Source organism: Enhydra lutris, unplaced genomic scaffold (assembly GCF_002288905.1).
Source record: "Enhydra lutris kenyoni isolate GAN:26980312 unplaced genomic scaffold, ASM228890v2 scaffoldscaffold66, whole genome shotgun sequence".
NCBI classification, from domain to species: domain Eukaryota; kingdom Metazoa; phylum Chordata; class Mammalia; order Carnivora; family Mustelidae; genus Enhydra; species Enhydra lutris.
In genome coordinates this window covers 5,728,168-5,742,426 of record NW_019154150.1, presented here as the reverse complement: position 1 = coordinate 5,742,426, position 14,259 = coordinate 5,728,168, and the positions used below count along the sequence as shown (strand labels likewise).

The 14,259-nt window shown below is 36.9% G+C and overlaps 1 protein-coding gene across 2 annotated transcripts in view; it reads right to left on the bottom strand.

Annotated features, from left to right (window-relative positions):
- LOC111159072 (anoctamin 10) overlaps positions 1–14,259 on the bottom strand; it is a 200,413-nt gene that overhangs the window by 137,956 nt on the left and 48,198 nt on the right. For both annotated transcript variants that reach the window (XM_022521455.1, XM_022521456.1), the window contains exon 10: positions 7,417–7,608. In XM_022521455.1, the coding sequence (XP_022377163.1) occupies positions 7,417–7,608 (192 nt within the window). The remainder of the gene's footprint in view (positions 1–7,416; positions 7,609–14,259) is intronic.

Sequence of the window (14,259 nt, the reverse complement as noted above, 5' to 3'; positions counted from 1 at the left end):
AGTACCGACTGTGGAAATGTTGTGACCACTGCTTGGTCACTCTTTCTTTCCTTTAATGTGTAACACTTGACCGCTACTTAATTACTTAACCACCGGGAATGGGAGATAGGCCTGTAGTTATAGGATGAAGAAGTCATGGGGCGGGGGCGCCTGGGTGGCTCAGTAGGTTAAGCAACTGCCTTGGGCTCAAGTCATGATCCTGGAGTCCCAGGATCAAGTCCCAAGTCGGGCTCCCTGATAGGCAGCGAGTCTGCTTCTCCCGCTGACCTCTCTACTCTCATGCTCTCTCTTTCTTTTTCTCTCAAATAAATGAATAAAATCTTAAAAAAAAAAAAAAAGAATCATGGGGATGAAAGGTACAGCATAGGGAATACAATCAATGGTATTATAGTAGCAATGTATGGTGACAGTGGGAGCTAACTTGCGGTGAGCACAGCATAACATATAGCCTTATCTAATCACTACATTGCACACCTGAAACAAATATAACACTATGTGTCAATTGCGTGTTATTTAAAAAAAAATCAGAAAAAAAGTCCCACTAATTCTTAGAAAAGCAATTACTTTTAGAAATTAAAATTTTTTTAAAAAATTTAAGATTTTATTCATTCGTCAGAGAGAGAGAGGGCACAAGCAGTGGGAGCAGCAGGCAGAAGGAGAAGCAAGCTCTCCACTGAGCAAGGAGCCCGGGATCAAGACCTGAACCAAAGGCAGACGTTCAACCAAATGAGCCACCAAGGTGTCCCAGAAATTAAAATTTTAAAAGAAGCAAAATGAAACATGATTGGATCCAAACTGAATATTGTTTCATGGAGAATTTCTGCCATCTTTTATTTTAGGAATCCTTGTGTAATCTATTTTTCCAGTATTCTTTACAACAAACCTACTCTGGACTTTGTTTACTTTCTCTTTAAATAAAGCAAAAAGTGAAGAGTCTCCTTGCCCTCATGTATCCCTTCCCTCCCTCACCAGCTCCCATTCTCCCTACAAAATGATCACTATTATTTTCTTTTGTACCACTCCAGACACTTAATATACAAATATAAACAAACTTGAATGTATATACCCTTAGTGTCAGGTCCCTTGCTTTTGTCACTAAATGTCTTGAAGAATATTCTATGTCAGATCTCAAAGAATGCCTTCATTCTTTGTCACAACTGCTTAAATATTTTATTGCATAGATGTACCAGAACTTATTTTACTATTTCCTTATCGGTGGGCATTAGCTGCTGTTACAAACAATGCTCCAATTAGTTATCATGTAAATACATCATTTAACAAGTGTGGAATTATGATAAATTCCTAAACATGGATTACCTGAGTCAAAGGTACCATGCATTCATAATTTTGATAAATAATGCCAAGCTGCACTCCTGTCAGTAGCATATAAGAGTGCCTGGCTTCCTGCACTTTTAATACATTTATCAAAAAACGTGATTTTTCAAATACAGCGATACTGAGTTATAATTTGTGTGATAAACTGCATTCATTGAAGGTATACACTTTATTGTTTTGATAGTTGTATTTACCTATAAAATCACTGCCACAAAATACAGAATATTTCCATTTCCCCTCAAAAGATTCCTCATGACCCTTTGTAATCCAACCTTCTTTTCAAACCTGGCCCCAAACACTAATCTGCTTTTTGTCATTATGAATTAGTTTGTATGCTCTAGAATGTCATATAATTGAAGTCATATACTGTATGATTTGCATATTTTTTTGAAGTACTTCTTCAAATCATTATCCATGTTTTTATTGGCTGAAATGCCTCATTGAGTTTTAAGAGTTCTTAATCTGAATACGAGTCCTCTGGAGACATATGTTTATGAATATTTTCTCCCATTCTGAGTCCTGTCCTGTTATCTTGTAATTTTAGAAGAACAAACTTTCTCCCCCTTATCTGGAGACCTAGTTATCTCAATGATATTAATGGATAGTCGTTTCCCCTACTGAACTGAGATTGCACCTATACCATATAATGCATTTCTGGACTTTTTATTGTGTTCCACTGGTGTGATTGTCTACTAATGCACCAGTACCACACTACTTTAATAACTGAAGTTATATAGTAAGTATTAATATGTGGTAAGTGTCCTTATTCTTCTTTAGAATTTTCTTGCTATTCTATTTCATTTATTTTTCCCTGTGAATTTGACAATAAGTTTACCTAGTTAAAAGAAAAACTTTGACTGGGATACTGGTACATTTGTGAATTAATTTGTAGGTTAATTTATAAATTTGTAAATTAAAGGAGAACTGATCTATTACAAGTACTGAGTCTTCTTTTTATTCCAAGTACTGAGTCAGTTAGCTATTACTACATAACCAACCACCCCAAACTCTGTGACTTCAAACAGCCATTTTTTTTTAACTCCTCATTCTGTGGGTGGACAATTTAGGATGTGCTCATCCAAGCAGTTCTTGTCTCAGATGACTTTGACTGGATATGCTCATATACTTGAGGTCAGCTAGGGACCTCACTGGTAAACTGGAGGTATCACTGGCCTTATTATGCTACTTAGAACTTCTAGTACTATGTTCAGTAAGGGTAGTGAGAGTGGATTTCCTTGCATTGTTCCTAATCTTATAAGGAAAGCTTTCAGTCTTTCACCAAGAAGTATGATGTTAGCTTTAGGTTTTTTAAAAATAGATGTTCCTTACCAAGTTAAAGAAATACCCCCATTTCTATTTTTTTGAGTCTTCAAAAATGAATGTTGGATTCTGTCAAATGTTTTATATTTATTGATTGATATAACCATATAGACTATGAATATGGTAGATTATATTGAACCCAGCTGGCATCCCTGGACTAAATCCTACTTGTCATGGTCTATACCTCTTTTTATAGATTGCTGAATTATATTTGCTAACAGTTTATTAAGATGTTTTATATATTTATTCAGAAGGTATATTGGTTTGTTGTTTTCCTTTTTCATACTCTCTCTGGTTTTCTATCACACTGATACCAGCTCCATAAAGTGAATTGGGAAATACTCCCATGTCCTGTTTCTAGAAGAAATTGTATAAAATCAGTGTTAATTTTTCTTTAAATTAGAATTTGCCAGTAAAATCATTTGGGCCAGGGCATCTCTTTTTTGGAAATTTGTAACTACAGATTCAATTTCCTTACAGTTATGGAGCTACTCAAATTATCTACTTCATATTGGGTGAGTTGTGGTAGTCTGTGTTTTGGAAGAATTGGTCCATTTTATCCAAGTTGTCAAATTTTTATGTATAGGGATGCTTGCGTGGCTCAGTTGGTTAAGTGTCATGCCTCATCAGGTCATGATCCCAGGGTCCTGGGATTGAGTCCCACACCAGGCTCCTTGCTCAGCAGGAAGCCTGCTTTTCCTTCTCCCTCTATTAATGAATAAATAAAATCTTTTTAAAAAATTATATGTGTAGAGTTGCTTGTAATAGTCCCTTTTATACTTTCGATATCTGAAGGGTCTGTAGTGTTATCTCCTGTTTCATTTTTATAATGGTTGTTTCTTCTTTCTTGCTTTAGTCCTGCTGGAGGTCTATCAACTATATTGCTCTTTCCAAAGAATCAACTCTTTAATTTCATTAATCTTCTCTACTATTTTTCTGTTTTTCATTTCATCGACTTACACTCTATTATTTTCTTCTTTCTGCTTCTGTTGGTTTTGTTTGTCTCCAGTTTCCTAAGTAGGAGTTTAGATTACTGTTTGAAACATTTCCCTCTTTTCCAATGTATGCATTTAGTGCTACAAATTTCCCTGTCACCACAGCTTTAGCTATGTCTCACCAACTTTGATATGCTGTCTTTTCGTTTTCAGTGTCTTCTGAGTTCACTTGACACTTTCTTTTGACCCCATGATTATTTACGGAATGTGTCATTTAGTCTTCAAGTGCTTAGAGATTTCCCTGTTATCATTCTGTTATTGATTTCTAGTTTGATTCTACTGTAGTTGGAGACATACTATATATGATTTCAATTTCTAAAGTTTGTTTCCCCAGTTTGAATGTTCTGTAAGGACTTGAAATGTGTGCCCTACTATTGTTGAGCAGAGTGCTCTGTAACATGGATTAGATTCTGTTATCTAATGACGGTGGTGGTGCTGAGTTCTTCCATACCCTTGCTGACTCTCTAGCTCTTGTTCTGTCAACTGTTGAGAGAGGAATGTTGACGTCTCCAACTATCACTGTGGATTTATCTATTTCTCCTTTTAGTTCTATAAATTTTGGGTTCACATAATTTTAAAACTTTGTTGTTCAGGGCATATACATTAAGATTGCTATGTCTTCTTGGTAATTTTACCCTTTTATCATCATAGAATGCTCCTCTCTGTTAATTTCTTTTTGTTCTGAAGTCTAATTTATCTGATACTAATATAACCACTCTTGCTTTCTTCTGATTAATAGTTCTATACATGGGGTATTTTTTATTTGTCCTTTTACCTTTACCCTGCTTATAGCATTATGTTTGAACTCAATTTCTTACAGACAGCATATAGTTGGGTTATGTGTTTTAATCCACTCTGCCAATATCAGTCTTTAACTGGTATCTTTAGACCTTTTACAGTTGATATAATTATTGATATCTTAGGACTTTAGTTTGCTGTTTCTCTGTTTTCCATTTGTTCCTTCTGTTTTTTCATTTCTGTGTTTTACTTGTCATGCCTTATTGTGGGTTATTTGAACATGTTTTAGAACTACATTTTGATTTATCTGTTTTGAATGTATCTTTTTTGTAGCTTTGTAATGGTTGCTCTAGGTATTACATTACATACATATATGATTATATAGATATGCTTTATATATTACATACATTTCATATTATATTGTGTGTGCGTCTGTGTAGATCTTCCTTGATTGAAGAGTTATATCCCAAAAAACCCACTGTAAGTTTAAAATATTGTAAGACAAAAATGCATTTAATATACCTAACTTACCAAATTATCGTAATTTAACCTAGCTTACCTTAAATGTACTCAGAACACTTAGATTAGCCTATGGTTCAGCAAAATCATCTAACACAAAGCTTACTTTATAATAAAGTGTTGAAAATCTCATGTAATTTGTTAAACACTGTATTGAAAGTAAAAAACATAATGGTTGTAGGTACAGACGGTTCTAGGTGTATCAGCTGTTGACCCTTATGACTATAAACAGCTTGCTGCCCAGAGTCATGAGAGAGGATCCTATTGCATACCACTGGCTTAGGAAAAGATCCAAATTAAAGATTTGAGGTATGGTTTCTATTGAATACGTATTGTTTTCACACTGTTGTAAAGTCAAAAAATCATAATTTGAACTATTGTAAGTTGGGGACCGTCTATATATAATCAGTCTACTTATGTCGTCATTTACTAGTTTGAGTGATATAAAGAAACCTCACCTCCTTTTACCATTCTGTATAGTATCTAATATTTTCTCCACATATATTTAGAATCATAAGATAGTGTTATAATTTCTATTTCAATTGTCATATATAACTTTAGAGACTCAAGACAGGAAAAGCCTAATATGTTTACTTGTATTTTTGCTTACCATGGTTTTTCTTCCTAATGCTCCCAGGTCCCTTCTTTTAACATTTCCTTAAGTTTAGAGAGCTTCTTTTAGCTATTCTTTTAGGATAGGTCTTCTGGCAACAAATTCTCTTAGTTTTCCTTCATCTAAGAGTGTCTTGATCTTCTTTTAAATCCTGAAGGATACTTTTCTCTGAATATAGGATTCTGTATTAATGGTACTTTTCTTTAAGTGCTTAAAAGATACTATGCCACTTGCCTCCGGCCTCCATGGTTTCTGATGAAAAACTGGCTGTCATTCTAATTGTCTTCCCCTATAGTAGGTAACAAGTCACTTCTCTCCTCGTGCTTTCAAGTGTTTCTTTGTCTTTAGCTTTCATGTGTTTAGTTACAATGTGTTTGGCACAGACTTTTGGGGCTTATTCTATTTGCGATTCAATCAGTTTCTTGAATCTGTAGTTTTAGTTCTCTTGCCAAATCAAAAAGTTTTGGCCATTATTACTTCAAATATTTTTTAGCCCCTCCTTTCTCCTTTCCTTCTGGAACACCAAGAGCAGGAATGTTAGATTTTCTGTTAGAGCCATGCAGGTCTCTGAGGTTGTATTTACTTTGGCTATTTTTTTGTCTGCTATTCAGACTGAATCATTTCTATTGCATTGTTTTCCAGTTTCTGATCTTTACTTCTTCCATTCTGCTCCTGCACTCATCCACTGAGTTTTTTATTTTTTTTTAAGATTTTATTTATTTATTTGACAGACAGAGATCACAAGTAGGCAGAGAGGCAGGCAGAGAGAGGGGAAGGGAAGCAGGCTTCCTGACAAGCAGAGAGCCCGATGCGGGGTTCGATCCCAGGACCCCGGGATCATGACCTGAGCCGAAGGCAGAGGCTTTAACCCACTGAGCCACCCAGGCGCCCCTGAGTTTTTTATTTTAATTATATTTTCCACTTCTAAAATATCTATTTGCCTCTCCTTCATATCTTCTATTTCTTTGCTGAGATATTCTATTTTTCCATCTGTTTAAGGTGTATTCATTTTATCAAGGCTGTTTAGAATTTTTGTATGATATTTCTAACATCTGATACCTTGATTGTGGCATCTACTGACTACATCACCTTTTTTGGGGGGGTAACATCCTGGTTCTTGGTATGATGATTTTTTAATAGAACCCTGGACATTTTGGGTGTTATAAGATTCTACATTTTATTTAAAACTTTTGTTTTAGTTGGTTCCTCTGACATCACTCCAGCAGGGAAAGAAGTAACATCTTGTTAGGTTGCCCATTTGGACACCACTGACACCCAAAGTGGGGGATGGGATCCTTATTATCACTGGACAGGGATCAGAGTTCTGGCTTCCCACTAACCTCCCCACTGATCTCTCTTTTGCTTGGAGGGGTACAAATGGCTCATGTGCACTCCCATATGGCCTCTGCTGTGCTGGGTGGTGGTGAAATGTCTGACTCTTCATTAGGCTTTATCTGAGATCACTGCAGCAGAAACTAGAGAGGGAACCTCATTATTCCTGGGTAAGTGTGGAAGTCCAGGCTCCCCACATGATCTGCATTGACACTGTAGTGGGAGGGCCTCTTTATCACCTAGTGGGTAAAATCCCAGCTGGCTACTTTCCTAGAAAACTATTAGAATTTTACCTCTGAAAGGGGTCATAAAAATTATAATTTACCTCCCTGCCCCATCCCTAATTTTAAAAACAAGAAAAGCAAGGTCCAGAAGAAGTTAATAACTATGTGAAGTCACACAGCTAGTTTGTGGCCAAAAAAATTAATAAATAAAAATAAACAGGATAACATCCAGTTTTTCCAAATCTCTCCTGAGCACTTTTATTTTTAATATAAGGCCCCATTTTGCTAATTTTTTCCCCCAAAGGAATAATTTTTTACCTGCCATACACCAATTAATTACCTGCCATACACCAATATTGGCTGAAGGTTCTGAGAATGGCCGTTTGAGGACTCTGCACATTTTTAAGGCATCTGAATTAACTTCAGTGAAGTTATTTAACACAGCAAAGGCAGCTGCTAATGGGTAAACGCAGGAGAAAAGGCTCACATAACCGAACTGAAGGAATAATTCCAAGTAATCATCAAAGGTACCCTGAAAATGTAAACCACAAGAAAAAAAAGGCACTGTTTTAATATCATGTAACAGGAACAACGTTTAGCAATACTACCCAAGACACTGGCCTCCAACCAAAAAAAACCTCAGAATTCTTCTCAATTTCTTCTTCTCAACAATAGATTTTACATAAATTCAAAAGCAATTTTATATTTAAGTTCCTGAAAGAATGAAAAAATGATTTAGCTACTCATTTCATTGTGCCAAATCACTGAATTATTACATAATAACAGCAAAGCTAAAGATGTTTGCTCTTGATCAACTGAAAAGAAATGATTCAACATCACCATTAGAAATCTTATTAAGGAGGGCACATATTGCTTGGAGTACTGGGTGTGGTACATAAACAATGAATCTTGGAACACTGAAAAATTAAATTAAATTAAAAAAAAAATCTTGCATGACTGCCCCCTCGCACCATGGGTACCCCAGAATCTCAGTCCCTGACCTTCTAATAAAAAACTGAGGTGGTGATGATGTGGGAAACAAAGGCAAAAGAAAAATTATTAAATTTCCTCACTACTTACAGCCCATTGACAAGTCCTTAAAACAAGCAGAGTGACCTTCCTCTAAGAACTAAGCTGCCTCAACATTAATACTTTGCTAAGGGCAAAAGGCAAAGTCAGGCCCAAACCCCCAGGATGCTGTAAAGTCTACTTTAACATAAAAATTCCTTTGGAAACTTCCTTTATCTCACCACTCCCCCCCACCCCCACCAAGATACATGTTGGCAATCATCCTCCAAGCATAAGATCCAAGTATATATATCTGAAGGGTCTAATGACTGAAGGCTTACTAAACAATAATGAATGGCCTTTTCTTAACAAGAGCTAGCCCCCTCAGGATCCTGAAAACCTTGTTTCCAAAATACATAGAAGGCTTATGCTATCCTTAACCCCCTTCCAACTTGAAAGTTTATAATGGGTCACTCCTCATCCCCTCAGTGCAGCTCTTTCCGCCCAGGGATCTTGTCCCCATGCTTTAATAAAACCACCTTTTTGCACTAAAGACACCTCAAAAATTCTTTCTTGGCTGTTGCCTTTGAAACTAATGTCTTTCCTATATCAGTGATGTCAGTGAAAATGGAAGAGTAAGGACCTCCAGAAGTTTGCCCCTCCATGAGAATAGAAAAGATGGCAAAATGTGTCAGAATCAACTTTTCGGGTACTCTGGAAATTAACCAAAGGCTTGTAGCAATACTGGCTGCATACAGTCATGACAAACATCTCAATCTTCTGGCATCTTAAGTTATTCTAGTCTCATCTCCTACTCCCCAGCTCTGTAGGAACATTGAAAACAAACAAACAAACCAAAAACAGCATGCACTCCCAGGACCAGAGGGAGCAAGGTGGGCCTGGAGATCTTTGAAAGCCTCATTCCCAAAGGGAAATTATTATCTGACCTGGTTAGTAGGACCCTAGAAAACCTCACTCGAAAGGCTCATCTTTATTCAACTTCACCAAATCTTGTTGAGTGCTAAAGGCTTTTCCCTGGGTATGTCAGTTGAATTTTTAAACATCAGTCTGCCTGAGGTAATGGATAGCAGTTGGGGCAAACAAGAGACTAGCCAGGGAGCTCAAAAGGGCAAGCTGAGGAGACATTCACAGGGGGTTGAAAAGCTCCAACATTTTCCTGGAAATCTAGACAACCAGGCACATGCCTAGGATCATGCATAATCTCAGGAAAGATCTCAGAAGTCTCTAAGATCTCACCTCTGCATAAGCAGGAAGGGAATGTTAAGGCACAATTTTAAACTTCCTGGTTTTGTGCTGAAAGCATTCCCCACCACAAAAAGAGAGACCTAAAGACATGTGATGAAGGACAGAAGCAGAAAAATGTTCACCTTTAGCCCAGTAGGTTGATCTATGGCCTGCATAAGTTTGATAAGGATCAAATTAAGTGCTTGTTGCTACATTCTTAAAGGATCTCAAGACTACCTGTACATCTCACTGATAGTTAATCTCGGTCAAACTGATTGATAAGCACAAGAAAAATCTTGCAAAAGTAATGTCACGACTAGAATTTGAAGAAACATTTACGATTTAACACTCCCTACGTGTCCCTTCCCTCTTGAGTATTAAGCATATAACCATCAGATTCATAAAGCAAAAGTGCAACTCCTTCTGCCCAAAGGTCCTGTTCCTGTGGACAGAAAGCAATTCTTTCTTGACCGTTCACTTGCAGCCCCACATCAACATCTACATAACACTGAACCCAACAACAGAATACTCATTCTTCCCAAGTACACATGAAACATTCTTCAGGATAGATGAGATGTTAGATCGTAAAACAATTCTCAACAAATCTGAAAGGCTTACAAATCATACAAAGTACTCTTTGACCACAATGGAATGAAAGTGGAAATCAATAACAGAGGGAAATTTGGGAAATTCACACATTGTATGGATATTAAGCAACATACTCCTAAAAAACAGTAAGTCAAAGAAGAAATCACGAGAAAAATTAGAAAATACTTTGAGATGAATGAAAATTAAGATACTATATCAAAACTTATAGGATGCTGTAAAAACAGAGCTCAGATAGAAGTTCATCGGTATAAATGCTTTCATTTAAAAAAAAAAAGGCAGATCTCAAAACAACTAAAATTTTCACCTTATGAATCTAGTAAAAGAACAGTAAACTAAATCCAGAGCAAGCAAAAGGAAATACATAAACACAACAAAATTTGATAGATATATATAATTTATATAATATATATATTTTAAGATTTTGTTTATTTGTCAGAGAGAGAGAGTGAGAGAGCACAAGCAGAGGGAGTAACAGGCAGAGGGAGAAGCAGGTTCTTCACTGAGTAACGAGGCTGATGTGGGATTCGATTCCAGGACCCTGGCATCATGATCTGAGCCAAAGGCAGATGCGTAACCAACTGAGCCACCCAGAGATCCCTAAATATGTATCTTTATATAATTATATATAATAATCTCAATGGATACAGAAAAAAAACCAAAATCTGATACCCTTTCATGATAAAAACACTCAACAAATTGTAATCATAGAGAATTTTCTCAAACTGATAAACAGCATCTATGAATCCCCACTGCTAACATCATACTTAATGGTGAAAAATTAAAAGCTTCCCAACTAAGATCAGGAACAAGACAAGAATGTCTGCTCTTAACTCTGCTATTCAACACTGTCCTTAGGGTTCTGACCAGAACAATAAGGCAAGGAAAGAAATAAGAGCCATCCAGAACAAGAAAAAACGTAGAACTATTTCTATTTGCCCAGGACATGATATTACATACCAAAAAACCCTAAGGAACCCCCCCAAAAGATTATTAGGTCTAATTATAAGCAATCTAATAATAAACTTCAGTACAGTTGCAGGATATAAGATCAACATACAAAAATCAAAGGTACTTCTAGAAACCAGCAATGAACAACCTCAAAACAAAATTTTTAAAAAATTCATTTACAATAGTACCAAAAAGAATAAAACACTTAGTAATACATTTAACAGAATGCAAGATTTGTACACTGAAAACCGCAAATCATTGCTGAAAGAAATTAAAGACTTAAATAAACAGAAAGACATTCCATGTTTACAGATTAGAAAACTTAATATTAAGATGGAAATACTCCCCAAATTGATGAATAGAGTCAATGCAATCAAACTTCCAACTGCATTTTTAAAAGAAATGGACAAGCTAATCCTAAAATCATAAGGAACTGCAAGGGACCCAGAATTGCCAAAACAATCTTGAAAAAGAACAAAGTTAGAGAAATCACATTTCCTGATTTGAAAACCTACTACTAAGCTACAGTAATCAGGACAGTGTAGTACCGGCATAAGGATAGACATGTAGAGGAATAGCACTGAGAGTCCAGAAACAAATCCATGTATCTATAGACTTACAATTTTCAACAAATGTGTGAATATCATTCAATGAAGAAAAAAATGATTTTTTTTAAACAAATGGTGGTAGGACAGCTGGATATCCACATGCAAAAGAATGAATCTGGACTCCTTCCTCATACTACCTACAAAAATTAATTCCAAATGGATCAGACCTAAATGTAAAAGCTAAGTCTATAAAATTCTTAGCAGAAAATATAGAAGTAAATCTTTCTGTGTTTAGATAAGGCAATGGTTTCTTAGAGATGACAGCAAAAGAATAAGCAACAAAAAAGAGAGAAATCTGACTCCATCGAAATTAAAAACTTTTATGCATCAAAGGACATTCAAGAAAATAAGCTAACCCAAAGAATGGTAAGATATATTTGCAAATCATATAGCTGATAGGAAATTTATATTCAGGGGCATCTGGGTGGCTCAGTCAGTTAAGCAGCCAACTCTTGATTTCAGCTCAGGTCATGATCTCAGGGTGATGAGACTGAGCCCTGATCAGGTTCTGTGCTAGGTAGGGAGCCTGCTTAAGATTCGCTCACTCCCAGATATTTGCAAATGACAGTAGAGACAAAAGGTTGATATCCAGGATCTATAAAGAACTCCTCAAACTCAACACACACAAAACAGACAACCTTATAAAGAATGGGCAGAAGATATGAACAGACACTTCTCCAATGAAGACATACAAATGGCTATCAGACACATGAAAAAATGTTCATCATCACTAGCCATCAGGGAGATTCAAATTAAAACCACATTGAGATACTACCTTACACCAGTTAGAATGGCCAAAATTAGCAAGACAGGAAACAACATGTGTTGGAGGGGATGTGGAGAAAGGGGAACCCTCTTACACTGTTGGTGGAAATGCAAGTTGGTGCAGCCACTTTGGAGAACAGTGTGGAGATTCCTCAAGAAATTAAAAATAGAGCTTCCTTATGACCCTGCCATTGCGCTACTGGGTATTTACCCCAAAGATACAGACGTAGTGAAAAGAAGGGCCATCTGTACCCAAATGTTTATAGCAGCAATGGCCACGGTTGCCAAACTGTGGAAAGAACCAAGATGCCCTTCAACGGACGAATGGATAAGGAAGATGTGGTCCATATACACTATGGAGTATTATGCCTCCATCAGAAAGGTGAATACCAAACTTTTGTAGCAACATGGACGGGACTGGAAGAGATTATGCTGAGTGAAATAAGTCAAGCAGAGAGAGTCAATTTTCATATGGTTTCACCTATTTGTGGAGCATAACAAATAGCATGGAGGACAAGGGAAGTTAGGAGAAGGGAGTTGAGGGAAATTGGAAGGGGAGGTGAACCATGAGAGACTATGGACTCTGAAAAACAATCTGAGGGTTTTGAAGGGGCGGGGAGTGGGAGGTTGGAGGAACCAGGTGGTGGGTATTGGAGAGGGCACAGATTGCATGGAGCACTGGGTGTGGTGCAAAAACAATGAATACTGTTACGCTGAAAATAAATTTAAAAAATTAAAAAAAAAAAAAAGATTCTCTCTCTCCCACCATCTCTGCCCCTCTCTCCACCCCTCTCACACTCTCTCTTTAAAAAAAGAAAGAAAGAAAGAAATTTATATTCAGAATATATGAAGAATTTTTGCAATGAAATAATAAAAAGACACATAATCCAATGAAAAATGGGCAAAGAATATGAATATGTACTTCCCCAAAAAAGAGACACAATGGTCAAAAAGCACATGAAAAGACGATCAGTATCTTTAGGGATTAAGAAAATGCAAATCAGAGGTCCCTGGGTGGCTCAGTGGGTTAAAGCCTCTGTCTTCTGTTCAGGTCATAATCCCAGGGTCCTGGGATCGAGCCCCACACTGGGCTTTCTGCTCAGCAAGGAGCCCGCTTCCCTTCCTCTCTCTCTGCCTACTTGTGATCTCTGTCTGTGAAATAAATAAATAAAATCTTAAGAAAGAAAGAAAGAAAGAAAGAAAGAAAGAAAGAAAGAAAGAAAACGCAAATCAAACCCACAATGAAATACCATTTTACATGTATTAGGTGTGGCTATCATTAAAAAAGGGGAGGGACGCCTGGGTGGCTCAGTTGGTTGTGTCTGACTCTTGGTCTTGTTAAGGTCATGATCTCATGGTCATGAGATCAAGTCCCAAGTCTGGCTCTGTGCTCAGCGTGGGGTCTACTTGAGATTCTCTCTCTCTCTCTCTCCTCCTCTGGCCCTCCCCCCACTTGTGCACATGCTGTCTCTCTCATAAATAAATCTTACATAACAAGTGTTGATAGAGATGTAGAAAAAAGTGGACTGGCAGGGATGTAAAATGGTACCACTGCCTCTGAAAAGTCTGGCAGTTCCTCAAAAAGTGAAACAGAGAGTGAACATATGACCTAGCCAATGGTAACATATGTTCATAAGAAGCATATGTTCATATAAAAGCTTGCACACAAATGTTCATACCAGCATTATTTCTAACAGCCAAAAAGTGGAAACAATCCAAATGTCTATCAACTGATGAATGAATATATAAAATGTAGTATATTCATACAAGGGAATATTATCCAACCATAGAAAGGAATGAAGTATGGATATATGCTATCTCATGGATGAACCCTGAAAGTACTATGCTTAGTGAAAGAAACTAGACACAAAAGCCACATATTGGAGGATTCCATGTACATGACATGCATACAGCAGGCAAATCCACAGAGACAGAATGCACACTGGTGGTTGCCAGACACTGGGATAGGGACTGACAGCTTAATGGGTGTCGGATTTCTT